An 18280-nucleotide genomic window follows, 5' to 3' on the forward strand; every position below is an offset into this window, starting at 1 on the left:
TTTTAAGATTTTTAAATTTTAAAGTAAATTTTTAACTTAAATGTGTGCTTCTATGGTAGCCTTATTTCACGAAACTAAGGTGATTGCTTTATTTAACAATTCTCACAGTTCAAGACTTGCATGTATTTCTGAAGCAATTTATTTGTATCTCCTCTAACAAAACTTCAGACAAGATATCTACAAGCATATTGAAGTGAAACTCCAGATTTCATCTGTTAAAAAACATTTTGAAACCAAGCACACAATTTGAACAACAAAGCTACAGCCTTGTGCATTCCTATGTTAATGCTCTAACAGTTATAGACCATGTTGAATTAATTTAATACCAATTAGAGACAAACATGCAATGTTCATTTTAAGGTCAATTAAAGCAGCCATGACTTAAGTACTTGGAAACGACAAGGGCATTTACACTTTACTATAACAACAAAACTTTGACTACGGTTAGGTCAATACATTGTTTTTTATTGCTCTTGCATAATTTATTATCAACTCATATTTTCATTCAAACAAGAGGCCCAAAAGGGCCTATGCTCTACTGGCATGGCTTTTGTGGTCATTTTCAATCCAGAGCATGTACGTTTGAGTAATAGGCAACAAATATATAGTTCACTTTTAGTGTTTGGGTTAGCTGCACGTTCAACATCTGAGGACAGGAAGTGTTGTAAGCAGATTAGTTGCATGAACTATTTTAATATTTGCCAAGTAAAGGTATTCTGAGGGTAAGAAATATTTGCTTTTAAAACTGTACTCAGCGTCAAAATTTCATTTCTGTAGCCTTAAAAATAAAAAGTCGGCTAAAAATAGACTTCGCTCATGTAGTCTTGGCTAAAAATAGACGTAGCTTAAAATAGCATTTTTATACTTTCAAGACCCATAATCCAGACATGCATGGGCAAATCTGGCTGGTTTTCAAAAGGAACCGAGTTCTAATGGATATCTAAATACTGTACAAGTTTCATCAAGATACAATCAAAACTGAAGACTGTATCGTGTTCACAAGCTAGTGTTTACACAATAGCATTTTTCTATACTATCAAGGGCCATAACCTAGGCATGCATGGGCGGATCTGGCTGGTTTTGAAGGAACCGAGCTCTAATGGATATTTAGATACTGTTTCATCGAAATACAATCAAAACTGAAGACTGTTGTTTACAGACGCACAAACACACGGACGCACGGACGAACATACTACGTACACATTACCATCGCATAAGCTCTTCTGGCCTTTGGCCAGTAGAGCTAAAAATGGTTATTAAAGCCAGAGTTAACCGCATTCATATCGTCCATACAAGGAGGACTGCATTGATTGCATTCTAGAAACCTATACATGAAAGAGTCAAGTTTAAATGTAGAAGTCATTAAATGCGAGTTTTTATTTATGAACACACCAACAGAAATGATTGTGACATATTATGCATGATTGTCTCTTACCCAAGATGTCATGGGTTAGTGTCCCAGAGGGGCCACTTTCCCATGGACCCTGCCAATGGACCACGCCACTGGAATTTAAACATAACAGACTCAAGTAGGGTTCATATCTGCTTATAGCCTTCTTTACTTTCAAGTTAATAAAAAAGTGAAGACTTACCTATTAAGAAATAGTCTGTGCATAATAAATTATTCAAGCCATATTGCATGTGGTTTGCATTCAATTGTCATAATGATCCTTGAAATTGTACCTAGCACTATTTATATGGTAGGGAGCATTTGTTTTTCATGTGTGAAAATATCAAGATTGCCAAATGGAACAACTTTAAAGTTTCTGTGACAATCAACCAAACAATTTATGTAAAAAATGTGTGACTACCCCATGATCTTGTGATGTCATTTAACAAATTCTAATTTAATATTAACACACACCATCAAACTGCCATACATTGATGCTTTAAGTTTCATTTTTTCCATCTTAAAAAAGTTCTACCAGGTAATGAAAAGCAAATCCAATCGCTTAAACACTTTATTTAAAGGAAGACCATTTCCATTAACTGTTTTCAGCAAATTGTGTTAAGGCATTTTTGTCCAATCATGGGATACAACTGAAGACAGGGTTATGGTTCTTGTACTAAACACATTCTTATTGCTAATACTGGTACTTACACTGATCTTTAAGCTCCATACAATTCCTTTTACAACTTCAAATTCTGTGAAAGTAAATTATTTGCTAAATTAACATAACTTTAGAATTTTAAATCTGACAATATTTAGAACATAACTTGACGTAAAAGATTATATCTGTCCGCAAACTTAAAAAGTTTGAAGATTTGCGGTAATATTTTTATGGTTATTCAAGAATGATGCACTCTTACTCCCAGGTAAGATTTACCACAATTAATAATGTTTTATTATTCAAAAAAGGATGAATAAATGTCAAAAACAATAGTTCTAATAAAGGATACCGAGTTTAATTTGAAAGAAATGACCAATAAACATGGTATTTCTACCTTATGAGACTATAATAGACCAAAGAAAGTCTTTAAGCATTCACCAATCATTTAATATTTTTGGGCTTTCTGCTATTAAATACACGGTTACAATCTCGTTATCAGTAATTAAGTTCAAGGTTTATCAGTCAAAATTGATGTTTGTTATACATGTGTATGTATCTATTTTGAATAAGAGTGTCACTTTAAGAGAAAACATGAAAAAAGTATGGAGAGACATACAGGGTGACAACTAAAGGACACCTGCATTTTTTGCAGGGCCCTAATGACTTGGTTTGTCAATGGAATATCAAATTGACTGCTATAATTGTTTACTGGTTATAGACTTTTGAACTCGATGGTGTCTAAAATATAAAGCTATAACAGCATTGTTTTATTTAAGTTTATTGCAATTCTATCTTAAATACATTTAAATACATAATTTGTTAAAAACAAGAAACAGACAATAATTTAAAACAAAACACAGATATGTAAACCTTCTCCTCTTTGTTTGTACAATTATTAGCTTACATGTAAAAAGTGTAAATGCTTAATGAATGATTTTCTTCTTGTCCGAAGTGGACAATTCTGGGGATAACGTTATTAAATTATCAAATGTTCTAGACAGAGTTTCATTGTGTGCTTGGTAACTATATAGAGTATGACTGATTTACTAGAATGTAGAACTAGTACATAATATCAAAATATTGAAAAGTTATGTAAGAATCTCTGGCATATCGCACTATGATGTGCGATGGTGTGCTGTGGAGATATCACGGTGGGTCTGTATTGCACCATATCACGATGCCAGCATGGCCTCTTCTTGTCTTCTCTCCTTCCTCGGATGTTCCCTTCCTGATATACACAGATAATTACAAATAATTAAAAGATCTAAAAACAACAGCAACATTCTTTACACAGTTTCATAATTTATTGTAATACAATAAACATATTATTATCTTTTGAAGAAGATGTTCACACTTTCTCAAGGGTATGCCTCCCCTGGACAATAAATGCCTGTTTGGCACTAGATTGCTCACCTAAGTTTCATGTCAACCACTGAGCAAAGACTATGAACAATCTTGGTGGAGAACGACTAGGTAAAGCTCCATGTTTAATGTCAAAGGCAACGTGCTGCAAGGTATTTTACAAACTAAAAGATGCCATATAATCATATAGGGAAAGCAAGCCCCGCTCACTTTTGGTAATTCATTTCTGATACATAGCTTTATCATATTGTCAGAGCACCATAATGTGCATGGAAAATAACATCTTTGAAAGAAAACCAGCCAAGAATCATTCCTGTTTACAAGAGGTAGTTTATTGAAAGCAATATATTAATACTGTTAATGATGAAAGATGACTGCTTAATACCGGTAGTCAATGGACAATAGGCCACCACAACAGCTCTACCGGTACTTACACTAATCATGTTCGAGGCAACTTATAAAATGGAGAGTTTCCACATTATACAGTTGATCCAGGACATTTACCTCCTTAGTCAAAATAATTCAAAATTGATTTATTCAGGCCATTTGGAGAAGATTATCCACACCTGTCCAATTGGGAATATTATAAATTTATATATTGACCAAAGATAGGTTTAAAGAAATCAGTCTAAGGCGAACTAGTATGGATGAAGGGAAAAACAAACACGTAGATTGAATGAAAAAAGGGCATATAAATATATATATAAATTCTTGACACCATCCTGATCAGCAAACCTACCGCCCACCTGCCCAGCAACATACCCCTATACATTTACTTAGGCTTTTCTTTAGGAAACCTGGTTTCAAATCAATATTTATCAAAATTCAATATTTTAAGAAATTAGTTTCACATACAAATGGTACTACTAGTATTTGTAAGTATAATGTTATCTAAAGTCAGCTTTTCCTATACATGTAATAGGTGTTTATGTAAGTAAGTGTCAGACACAAATATATCATCTTTAAGCTTCATTTTTCATCAAGTACAAATTCCCCCACAGCCTTATTGTAATTAATAGTCATTGACACCAATGATGTTGTGCTTTCACTAATTAAGGCCCATATAATAATCCCTTTGCCTCCCCTGTGAAGCCTCACCTGCTGGTTCCCCTGATGGCACATCTGGTAGTTCCGGTTCCCCTTCACGCTCCACGTCCGGCAGACTGGACTGAAAAGTTATACACAGTCACATACAACACTGCTTATTGAAACAATTTTCAAGTATCATATTCATTATATTCATAGAGTGCTGAATCTTTAGTACTTTCATACACTTAACAGAAGTTTTGAGCTTGATCAAAGAAGTGTCTGAAAAGCATACACATCAGATCCTACATTTTGTTTTATATTTAATACAAACTTTTATGAAAGTTGGCACAAATGAGTTATAAAGCTCGCCTATCTACATGGCAATGAAATATAAGATTCTTTTCCTCACATGACACATTCATAGCCCGAAATGAAGATTTTATTAATATTTCCGTAAAAAAGTTTGACGCTGAATAAAAATGACATCGATGGTAAATAATATAACATTAGCTTACTAAATGAGAATAATTGTTGTATTGAATCAAAACAAGCAACATCAGGTGCTAATTTGTAGAAAAATAAGATTGCCAAGGTTGATATATAATCCTGAGTTATTATTGCATCAGGATAATGAAGACTAAAATGATATGATCCAGACAATTAATTAATGTTCCCTTCTCCAAGTAATAGTAGTTTAAACATTTTATGTCATTAGTGTGCTGGTCAGAGTATCATGATAAACTGTCTGCTCTTAAAGAGATAGTAGATTTTTATGCCATTAATGTGTTCCATCCCCTTGACAACCTATCTCATCCTGAATAAAACAAGTTTTCATCACATATTTCTTAAGTTCCTACTTCAAAGTAAAATGCTATACCAGCATCGCTCCAGGAAAGCAATATTAAGCACTCTATTCCCATAGCGAAAAAAGGATAAAAAAATCAATTAAATGAATGTATTGTAAAAAGAGATAAACCACTAAGCTGATGAGATTAATTTGTCAGAGATAAAATGTTAATTACCTTGATGATATCATCAAGTTCTGACAGGACGTCATCCTCATCTTGTTGTGAAAGACCGCCTGACAGCAGCGCTTCAATCTCCTGAAAAACAAACAACACGTTATCTCACAGTCACCTTTATAAAAAGCATATTACGTTCAGAGAAAACACCATTAACTTTTCTAATTAGAATGGATCTTTACCAATTCCCTTGACTACTAGTACTAGATTTACTTTGTAATCTTAAATAATAATAATTGAGTGGACCAATATTTGATTTCACTAGCACATTTGAAAATGAGAATTATATCAAAACCAGTAGTATGATTACTAATTACATGATACCATACAATGTACTATCTGTCATAATTGGTATCAGTTTTCTTAAGGGTAATTTTAGACATTTTCACCAGGTGCAAAAAACAATTACATAAGTAACATTATCAATGAATAAAAATCCTGTTGAGGCAGTCATGTTATAATTAAATTTCAGATTGAAAACAAATCCTATCACATTGTTAAGAATGATTTCTTGCTGATAGGAGGGTTATTCAGGAAATTTGCTAAATTCTAACATAAAAACAAAATAAATTTTGTAGGAAATGTCTAAAATTTGGTACAAATGAAGTTCAGTGCAATCCACATTGTTAATAGAAAAATTAAATATTTCATCCAATAGCGCATCTCCATTTCTGGTATCCAAGGCAACACACAGTTGTAGTTGACTCAAAACTTACTCAACATTTTCGAAAAAAAGATATGATTTCTACAGAATTATAACATCATATTTTGAAAGTATAATTTTGCACTTAAATAAGTAGCGTCAATATCAAGTTTTAACAACCAATTCCTAAAGAATTGAAGACGTTATCAAAAGCAAAATTAGTAAGCATCTGTATATGAGGCACTATGGTTCAAAACTTGGATTGTGTCCATAGGACACGGATGCCCCCACTTGCCTCACATAAAAAGGAATGTACACACAGGTTCTAAGATATTTCCAACCAAAATGAAAGTCTATCCCTAGAAATGATTCAGTCACTCTTACTTGCAAACATTTTTGGGGGTAATTGAAGGACTATAACTCCCGCCTTCTATGTGCAACTACAAACAAAACTGCAGGTTCAAAACTTCATCATTTCAAAAACAATCCCTAAGCTTTAAAGACACAATGGTCAAACAGTTTTGGAGTTTTCAATGAAACAAGTTTCCATAATACTTACAGACAGAAGCATGGAAAGACACGGGCAATTCTAAATTTAACACAAATATTTTTATGCCACTCTTATGATGAAGTTATAAACATGAAGATATACACATGGTACAAGTGAACTGACCTCCTGGTACTCTGCAGCTTCCCTCGTCTCATCCATTATCTTCTCCACCGTTTCTATGGAGAACATCTGTAAGCAAAGAGTAGACCACCCCTTTTTATACTCTAAATAATAAATGCTGGTATCATCATGATCAGAGTGCCACAAAAGATTATCCAATTACATGAAAAAGGTGAGTGAGATTGAAATATTCATATTACGATCGTTTGTGCAAGTGTTCAAACTATGTATCCTGAAATGTGATAATGAAGTTGTTATGTTTTGAAAAATTCTTTTGTATTACAACACAGCATACAAACTTTATGATACATGTACATAGGCACCTGTCTTTCTATAAAGCCAATACCAGGGGCATTCAGTATGTAGTACAATCATAAAGTTAATTTATAATTGAGATTCATACTTCCACTATATAATTATATACCATTTCACAAAATAATTTTTGTTTCCTCTATAGCTATGCAAACAAAATAACAAATTAACATTTTGTCATATTCTTTTTTTATAAAGTAAAACATAATTATAATGTCAGTAATGTTCTGAAACCTATAATTTTTAATTTATTTGGAATGCACCATTTTTGACAACAGAGTCAAAGTGCTTGGTGCTTTTTAGTTTTACCCTAGTAATATTAACATATGCTGAATCTTGAATAACTTAACTATCACTAAAATGTTGTAGTTAGAGTCTTGATCATTAACAGATTTCAGCCAAATAAATATAATTTGCTTCAGTTTCCTTAACATTCCTACTGAGAATAGTATTTTTTTATTGGTTAGTTCATCAGAATTTAAAAAATATACATAATACTACCTGTCTTAAGTTTAGATAAACAATAAATTTAATTCTATAATTTGTTCTACACTCCACTTGGGCAACTTCATTTGTATATATACAGGTACTGAGTTTGAATCCAGCTGCCAAAGAAAACCCTTTTTTCTCCTCTATTTTCTTTGTTATACATCTTCTCATAGAATTCCAAATCTATCTGTTTTACCTATAAATGTTTTACCAAAGTTTCAGAAATACTATACAAATGATTGAAACCAAACAACAATCTGAGGTAGAATTATGTACAGTGGTGTTACCTTGTTGAGTTGTTTGAGTGACTCGTTTCCTCGCTGCAGCCCCTTCACAACCTCTGCCTCAATCTGTGCAAACTCAAGATCATGCACCTGTAATACAATACACCACATGTAAGCACATATGTTTAATCAAGGTCTCGAACCTGTAATACAATACACCACATGGTAACACATATGTTTAATCAAGGTCTCACACCTGTAATACAATACACCACATGTTAGCACATATGTTTAATCAAGGTCTCGAACCTGTAATACAATACACCACATGTAAGCACATATGTTTAATCAAGGTCTCGCACCTGTAATACAATACACCACATGTAAGCACATATGTTTAATCAAGGTCTCGAACCTGTAATACAATACACCACATGTAAGCACATATGTTTAATCAAGGTCTCGCAACTGTAATACAATACACCACATGTTAGCACATATGTTTAATCAAGGTCTCGCACCTGTAATACAATACACCACATGTTAGCACATATGTTTAATCAAGGTCTCGCACCTGTAATACAATATACTACATGTTAGCACATGTTAGCAAATGTTAGCATAGCTTAATATTCAGTTCAAACCAATTTATTTTAGTGATTGCTTGTGTTTTATTGAAGTCTTAAAGGGAATTAAGTTGCAAATAACACTGTCCTTATTTATGACAATACTTTGAATTATCTTGAATTTAAATTGACTAAGACAAACACATTATATGCATTCAGACTTTCAAAGTTTTATTTGGACTACTAAAATTTAAAATTGTTGTAGTCTGAATGACTCCTGAATTAATAAAAATAATAAAATGCCAAATACTGCATTTAAAGCTTCATATGTCTGAATTGTTATTCAACACTTACAATATATACTAAGGGCTCTTACCATTCTATCAAGGTTTTCTAACTGGCCATCCATTTTTTCTATCTGAGTTTCACCAAACTTCTTCTTTCGTAATAATAATTTGGCCTTCCTAGAATAGAAAGCAAACCCTGAAAATCTTAAAACTGCAGCAATTAAAGGGGATGTAAATATGCAAATAAAAATAGCTTGCATGTAAAATATTATGCCTCATATTCTAAATCAAACAAAAGATAATTAATTAGAAGAGTGTACCAGGTGCCAAAACACATGCACTGAAATGCTCTTTGGAATAAACTTAAACTTAACCAATAGTTTCTGAAATTGGTAAGGATAAGATGCTTGAGAAATGCTTAAGTCAGAGAGTGGAAACATAAGTGTGATGCAGCAAGCGATGATTGGACAACAGAATGCTACTTTCTGCCATGGTATATAGACAACATGAAAACTCTTTTGCATGATGCATAACTATAAGGACTACTGTACTTAGGAAGGGTCCATTGATGACGTTTGATACCATATAGCTGATTTCACTTTTGACATTAACAATTCTAATGCAAGTTTATCAAAAATATTAGAACTAACAAGAGATGTTTGTCAAACATTATGCCCCCGCTGAGCGCCTTTTTGTCAGGATTATTTGGACATTGAATGAAATATGCATGGACCTCTAAGTCCAGTTTTAGGGCCATGGGTGCAGGCAGTGTCAAGTTATCACACAGAAAAGCTTTTTGCATTCTAGGACACTGTGACCCTGACTCTATGACCCCTTAAATTTAAAGGGGTCATCTGGTCAGGCCCTACCTTTTTGTCAAGTTTGATGACCATAGGTCCAGGAATTGTCAAGTTTGCCTTCAAGGTCACTGTGATCTTGACCTTTGACCTGATGACCCCAAAATCAATAGGGGTCATCTACTGATCACACCCAACCTACAAGTCAAGTTTTAGGGCCATGGCTGCAGGAATTGTTGAGTTATCACTCAGACAACCTTTTATCATTCAATGTCAATGTGACCTTAACCATTCCCCGATCCCCTAAAATCAATTAGGGTCATCTACTTGTCAGGCCGAACCTCCAAGTCAAGTTTGAGGGCCATGGGTAAAGCATTTTCGAATTATGACTCGGAAAACATCTTATCATTCATGGCAAAGCAATATACCCCTCTTCTTCGAAGGGGGGCATAATTATCTTGAATTCAAATGATAGCTGAGCTAACAAAACAAACATACTAATACTAGGACTTGTAGTTCACAAACTAAACATTAATTTATAATGTTCATGTTTTTACTTCCAAAAATCAATTTGGGGCACACTATTATCAGTCTAGATGTTTTGTATGTATGTGAATCCTGAATGTATATAATTATGTGTACTGGGGGAAATATTTCTATTACCATCCCAGATATAAAGAGTCTTTATTTAAAGACCATGCCATTGCAAGCCTACCAGAGTACATCAATAAATGAGCTGTAACACATGATTTTGGTTGTTACAATTACTTAAAATAAAATTTTTCTAAAGTAATGGTATTGCAGCATGATTTTTGCAGAATATTTTAACAATAATAATGTATTTTCTATCACAACGAAGGGTTTGAATAGCACTTAATTGGGTAAATCTCATCTTATTCTTGATCCTTTTGCCGATTCAATAATATTTCTGTCAGGATGAAATGATATTTGGACTCTCCAGTTGTATGCTAAACATGTATGTGCATGAGGAAACCATGATTTTGTTGCTATCTTTCCATTACTTATGAAACGCTCCTCGAAAGAAATAAAACAATAAAATGTCTGATAGCCCTAAATCATGTGTTGAGGCTCAAACATGAACATGGGGGATAAGTAATGTTGGTCAGATAACCCACTCTTTCTTGCCATTCTTTAGAAACTGGCGTGCACTCTCCCTGTCCTTCTCTATCTGAAGACTAATCTTCTTTTGCAGCTGCTTTAACTTGTCTCTCTGGCTTTTCAATTCCTTCAAAAATAGAAAATTAATTATATTATAATTAAATCCATTTCAAATATATTATAAAAAAAAATGTCCTATCATGGTCATTCATTAGGAGTGTTTAAAGTTAGATGTCAAAAAGCTGGAACCCTTTAGTAAATGCTGATATTTTTCTCAAATATCCCCTTTCAAGCCCACAAATTTCAATTATCACTTAATTTCAGCTTTGTTGTTAAATATATTTTTGTCTGCAATTAAAATAATGACCAAAAAAATAAGGGTGTTCAGATGCATTACCGGGAAAACTTATGAGCCTGTACCTTTAAATGGTTCAAATTTACAGATATAATAGGGACCTGCCATGACAACAGGCATATTAGAATGTTGAAAACAGCTATTTTATTAAATGAAATTCAAGGAAGTGGTAGAAATATATGCGATATAAAATTGGCTACAAACAACTGTCATGGTTAAAAACGGTTGCAATTACCGTATAAAGGTTGCTAAATAAAGGTTTTAAATGGCTTTTTTTTTAAATAAAGAGCAAATAAAAGATAATTTTGACCATCTGTTGTAAAAAAAAAGATACCTTATTTGATGGTATTACACATTTTTTACACTATGCAGCCACTTTCAAGCGACAAACAAACAAAATGAAATTTTAAAAAACTTGGATTTTGCATTAAAAAAGAGGGGGAGAAATAGAGTTTTTAAGAGCAAGAAGTATGGACAGTAAGGTTCTTTATTTACTGTTTTAAAAATAAATGACTACTGAACCTTTTCACTAATTTTAATGTAGTGTATCTTTGCATATATACTTCATGGACCTATAAACCAAGAATTTCTTTGTATATGTCTCTAATTATTAATAGGCCTTCAGCTTATTGCGAAAATATCAAAATCACCTAGTTTCGAAACATTACGCCTGGTTTGGGGTTCATTTTACTTGTCCTGCTCCTTTAGACACGTAAAGCACACGCAATACAGAAAGCAAGTTGGTTTCCATCTGGTTTCAGTGTCCCAACCAGCTGGTTTATGCTGAATTTTTCGTATGGTCATGTACCTTAAAATCTAATGGAATTTAGTATCAAAAAGAAAAATACTGTGCTATTACTTTATAGTAGTTTCACAGTGGTACATACTTGTTGTTCCTTACAAGTAGATTGGCACCTTAACATTCAGCATTTTTTAATGTCTATTTGTGTTCATTTGTTTCTGTAAATGGGGAATCATTCCCCATTGACAGAAACAAATGAGCCATCTACTCTTTGGGTAGAGCTAAATGACGTCTTGCTGGAATGATTTCACTGATTCATAATTATATTATCACTCGGTAGATTTTTCTACATGTACCGGAAACACTTGATAGATACTTATAATCACTTTGAAATTTTTCACTGTTTTGAAATATACGCCCGCTCTAGGTTCTAAATCAAACGTCAAGGCACACAGGGCTTGAACACAATTTAAAAGACGTCATTTTAATACAAATTAAATATGTAAATAATTTTTAATTCAAATTTTAAGGCATGTAAGAAAAAGAAAAAATTGTTCGTTTCAGTGTAAGGTAGTAATATATTTCACCATGTGAGCACCAAAAGTGTAATAATATATAATAATTTTTGGGGCTCAGTGAAATATCTTACACTCTCACTGAAACAAGCAATTATCCTGTTTATATTTCTCAGTTTTCAAATTCTATATTCATTAAAATATCTTAAAACAAGCTATATTTCTCAGTTTGCAGTGGGAAAAACGTACAAATCCTATATTATCCCTCATACACTTAAACTTCTGTTTCAGGTTGCTTCCAGTTAGCGCAGTGGTAAGAAATAAACTTTGGATTGTCATATTTGTTTGTTTTCTTACATCTGTTTTGATTTACAAATGGTTTAGTGAGTGCGCAATCAAGATGGGTTTTTACACTTTAGTAATAACCAATTCAAGGAACTTGTCAGTACAATGTATATTTCTTTGATATCATCCATTATTACGGGCCACAATTACAGCTTGTTAACGCTGATTAAATGCAACCAAAATTACCAGTTTTAAACAACAGTTTGAAAGAATTGCAACAAACATTGTTCTTTAAGTACTTAACGTAGACTTATAAAATGCGTTTGATTTACTGGTACACTTTAATTTGATCTCTAATCTTGCAGAAAAAGGTATGAATGGTAGATAGATAGATTTATTCGTGCATATATATGTCATAGTAACAAACCAAATATCTCATAAAGTTATAACACAGACTGATTAACAAAGTATTAGTGATGATATCTATACTAAAGCTCAACATCATTAGAATGCTTTGGATACATACCTGCGTTAACAAAGATTTAATTCAATGTGACAAATATATAACACAGGATAACCCATTAAAGTAATTCAACTTATTTCCAATGGGGTAACAAGAGATGTTTGTCAAACATTATGCCCCCCCTGAGCGCCATGTTGTCAGGATTATATGGACAATTGAATGAAATATGCATGGACCGAAATGACAGCTGATTTGTCGCTAACATTGTATGCCGTTGAGGCAGTTTTAAGATTATGACCATTCAAAGTTTGAGGATAGAGTGTGTTATGACCATGACCTTTGACTCTATGACCTCAAAATCCATAGTAGTCATCAGCTGGTCACCAAAAATCTAAATGTTAAGTTTGAGGGCCATGGGTGCAGGCATTGACAAGTTATCACACAGACAAGCATTTTTCGTTCAAGGTCACTGTAACCTTGACCTTTGATCCAATGACCCCTTAAATCATAAGGGTCATCTACAGGTCAGACACAACTCCAAGTCAAGTTTGAGGGCCATGGGTGCAGGCATTGTCCAATTATCACTTGAAACATTTTCGCATTCAAGGTCACTGTGAACCTGACCTTTGACCCAATGACTCCTAAAATCAATTAGGGTCATCTCCTGGTCAGGCCCAACTTACATGTCAAGTTTGATGATCATAGATTCAGGCATTGTTGAGATATCACTGGGAGAAGATTTGTTAACTTTTTTGCGTTAAAGGATACTGTGACCTTGACCTTGGCCTGATGAACCCCAAAGTCAAGAGGGGTCATCTACTGGTCAGGCCCAACCTTCAAGTCAAGTTTGATGACCATAGGTCCAGGAATTGTCGAGTTTGCTTTCAAGGTCACTGTGACCTTGACCTCTGACCCCTTAAATCAATAGGGGTCATCTACTGGTCAGGCCCAACCTCCAAGTCAAGTTTGAGGGCCATGGGCGCAGGCATTGTTGAGTTATCACTCGGGCAACCTTTTATCGTTCAAAGTCACTGTTTCCTTGACCTTTGGCCCAATGACCCCTAAAATCAATATGGGCCATCTACTAGTCAGGCCCAACCTCCAATTCAAGTTTGATGGCCGTGGGTGCAGGCATTGTCAAGTTATCACTCAGACAACCTTTTACCATTCAAGGTCACTGTGACCTTGACCTTTGGCCCGATGACCCCCAAAAACAATAAGGGTCATCTACTGGTCAGGCCCAACCTCCAAGTCAAGTTTGAGGGCCATAGGTGCAGGCATTGTCGAGTAATGACACGGACAACCTTTTACCATTCAAGGTCAAGGTGACCTTGACCTTTGGCCCGATGACCCCCAAAAACAATAGGGGTCATCTACTGGTCAGGCCCAACCTCCAAGTCAAGTTTGAGGGCCATGGGTGTAGGCATTGTCGAGTTATCACATGGACAACCTGTTACCATTCAAGGTCACTGTGACCTTGACCTTTGGCCCGATGACCCCCAAAAACAATAGGGTTCATCTACTGGTCAGGCCCAACCTCCAAGTCAATTATGAGGGCCATGGGTGCAGGCATTGTTGAGTTATCACTCGGACAACCTTTTACCATTCAATGTCACTATGACCTTGATCTTTGACCCGATGAGCCCCAAAAACAATAGGGGTCAGCTACTGGTCAGGCCCAACCTCCAAGTCTGGAATGAGAGCCAAGGGTGCAGCTGCAGCATTGTCGAGTTATCACTCGGACATCCTTTTACCATTCAAGGTCACTGTGACCTGACCTTTGGCCCGATGACCCCCAAAAACAATAGGGGTCATCTAATGGTCAGGCCCAACTTCCATATCAAGTTTGATGACCATAGGTCTAGGCATTGTTGAGTTATCACTCGGACAAGCTTTAAAATTATTTTACCATTAAAGGTCACTGTGATCTTGACCTTTGACCCGATGAGCCCTAAAATCAATAGGGGTCATCTACTGGTCAGGCCCAACCTTCATGTCAAGTTTGATGACCATACGTCCAGGAATTGTTGAGTTATCACTCGGACAAGCTTTGGTCTACCGACGGACCGACGGACCGACCGACATACTGACATGCCTGTGCAAAGCAATATACCCCTCTTCTTCAAAGGGGTGCATAATTATTTGCCAAGATCTCAGTTGTAAGCTGTTTAAATTAGGTTTACTTATATAAATACAAAAATAACATGCATGTACTCTTGACCAGTTAAAGAATGATTAAATGTTTGATATCAAACTTTTACAGTTATAATGCAACTGACTGTTAAAACCATATGACACTTTAGCATAATATGACAAAAATCTTTGGACTGATATGCAAGATTAAATGAATAACAATTAATAAAATAGGAAATCTTCCATTTCTGCACATTTCATACCAACGATGAGATGTGATTTCACTTCTTTTTTAAAAGTATTCTTATTTTTCAATTCTTTTAACTTTATTGGAAGTGAAAGACTTACGGAAGAAGACTTACGCTTGCTATCAATATTTATGCTACTAATTGCTGACAATATTGCGTTATTCACTACCATTGCAGAAAGTTTACAATTACAACTACATGTATACACTATATATCAATATTCAAATGGGGCGTAAAGACAGATGTAAATAAAACTAAAGTTTGTGTTTTTGAGAAAAGAAAAAGCAAGTTAACATTCAATTGGTCTATTAATGGGGATGAAATGGAAATTGTCAGTGAATTCTGTTACCTAGGAATTAAGTTCCATTTCACTGGTAGTTAATCACAGGTAATAAATACTTTAAATGAACAAGCTTTAAAAGCATATATATAACCGTTTATTATCTATTATTTAGTTGTGTCAATATAGACACAAAACTTTCTTTGTTTGTTGAGCTTGTTGTACCAATTATTTTATACGGCTCAGAGGTATGAGTGATTTACGACTCCAATAATGTTGACAAGTGAATTATTTTACATATTATTCCATTAAAAAGAAATTTACTATATAGACTTATTTACTGTGGGTGTACACTGGTCTCTTTTTAAACATTACCGGTAATCAATAGGAATTTCACAGGAATTTTTCAAAGTTAGTTGGCTGACATTTGGCAGGTGTCAAGCATTCATATACAAGTATTTAGTATGAAGACCATGGGGAGAATAAAGTTAAAAATAACATTATGAATCATGGTCCGTTGTGTTTCTCTAGATGGTCCATAATGTCCCAAGAAATGGTCTGTACTGTCCCAAAATATGGTCAATTATGTCTGGTGCGTAATGTCCATGGTTCATAATGTCCGAAATTCAAGTTATTCAGTGTTGCTGTTGCTTTCAGCCAGATTGTTAGCGACAACATCCGAACACTTCTGAATGTATAAATGAACTCAAAGAAGAAAATTAAGGTATAGAAATTAACTGAATGCAAATAACGAATGAAAAGAAGAAAAACAACTCACTAGTTGAAACTATGATTGATTATGACCAAACACAATCAATTGTTGCCGATTTCAGGCCCAAACAATTAATTTTTTATTATAATCAATCATTGGAACATCACTACTATATAGCTAGAATAATGAGCGATCAGGGATACTTTTTATTATTATTTGATATTTCTTATACGTATCCCTGTAACATAGTCTAAAATAATAGACGTGTTATACGGGATTCTTCCAATCCCTAACGTCTAAACGGGAATGTGCAAAAAACGGGGGTGTTTTAAAAATATTGAAATTGTTTTAATTGAAGTATTTTATGGTTGAAATTGATCATAAAGAGTTATATTCATACTTTACCATGTAAGTGAAATGTTATTTTGCACTAAACAAGCATTTAATACATTAAAACAAGTTGTTTACCTTTCCAATAAAACGAAAGTTGACTGACACAGACAACAATTATGCGAAGGGGAACAACTCGATACAATCGTAATAGCTCGGCCTCCTCCGACAAAGCTTCGAGATAGACCTCGTTATACAATCGTAACAACTCGGCCATGGCCGAAATGTTCCAAGCGATTTAAAACTGTGCCCTGAAGCCTTGCAGGTGCCCTTCATGTATATATCGTTATGTTTTGACAGAATGAAATGAAGAAAAGCCGTCAAACTCATAATTATAAGTTGGATATTTATTTTTTGTGTACGGAACTAATATAAAATAACGTTATCTGGTAATATTTCTTGTTTTTATGATATTTTATAGACGCTATATGCTTTAACCCGGAATCCTGATCGGAACAACTACCCACTTTTGATACTAAACAATTTATACGTGAAGGATTTGCCATATCAAAAATCTAAAAAAAATCTGTCAACGTACAATTATTTGGACTACCCTGTAACGCTACAACTCTCTACCATTTAACACTGGGGGAAAGAATATATGGTAATGTTGTGCATCGATGTTGAATAATAATGACAAAGTTGTTCAATACATACCCTACAGTGATCTAAACTGGATTTAATTTGTCATTAGAGTCGTTATTTTAACATAAATATATTCTGGGTCACGAATACCGTAATACATGTACACAACCTGTCAGATTTGTCCCAGATTTACAGATATCCGGATACTTGATCAATCGACACATGTACCTGGTAAGTGTTTTATGATATCTGAACATGTTTTTTTTGGCATGATGACATAAATAAATATGTGTTTAATAGTAGGCAATAATATTTTTTGTAGAAATGAGAATTTATAACGGAGATCATTTCAAAATTGTGGCCGCATGCATTTCTCAGCGCAAGGACCATTTGCTACTTTTTGCTGGGATGGTGGACGTCACGAGTCTGCCATAGTAAAAGGAATCGTCAAAAGACTCGTTTACGGCCATTTAGGCGGACTACACTACTACATTGTATGCATTTCTAAATAACTTCATTGGGTAATTTGTATGACAAGTGGAAATCCCTCTTCGCCTTTCTTGCATGCGTTACTGTATCTCTTTGTTGTAAGCGTTTTAGTCCGTACCCAGATTCTGATATCCGAAATTGGTGTCCGAATATGATAATAATTGACAAAAGTCATACAATTTCGCGATATACACACAGACACATTCCTAAGCCCCAATAATAAGTTTCCCGTGATAAAGACACTTAAGGCGCATTTATATCAAAGAATACTTACTAAAACAGCCTTATCTTGCTCTGTTACTCGTGAAGCCGGCTTCTTCTGATCTTTTTTTCCGAATAAATTCCCCATTTTTATTTGACTCGACAATACGTTTCCTTGCGTCTATTAAACTAAACTGCTTTTTAAAAAAAGCTATTACTTTTTTGAGATAAACCTTAACGCCTTCATTATGGAATAGAAAAACGATTGCTTAATCCGGAAGTACATGTGAAATACTTATATTTGATTGGTC

At 34.3% G+C, this 18280-nt stretch overlaps 1 protein-coding gene across 1 annotated transcript; it reads right to left on the minus strand.

The window, feature by feature from the left end:
• Positions 1-121: 121 nt before the first annotated feature.
• LOC128209230 (charged multivesicular body protein 6-like) lies at positions 122-18262 on the minus strand. The gene is made up of 8 exons (XM_052913177.1): positions 18043-18262; positions 10589-10698; positions 8745-8832; positions 7866-7952; positions 6781-6846; positions 5465-5545; positions 4512-4581; positions 122-3279 (listed from the first exon to the last, which is right to left on the minus strand). The coding sequence occupies exons 1-8, from the start codon at positions 18115-18117 to the stop codon at positions 3224-3226; spliced, it is 633 nt and encodes a 210-aa protein (XP_052769137.1). The 5' UTR covers positions 18118-18262; the 3' UTR covers positions 122-3223.
• Positions 18263-18280: the final 18 nt, after the last annotated feature.

This window comes from Mya arenaria, chromosome 2 (assembly GCF_026914265.1).
Source record: "Mya arenaria isolate MELC-2E11 chromosome 2, ASM2691426v1".
In the NCBI taxonomy this organism is placed as follows: domain Eukaryota; kingdom Metazoa; phylum Mollusca; class Bivalvia; order Myida; family Myidae; genus Mya; species Mya arenaria.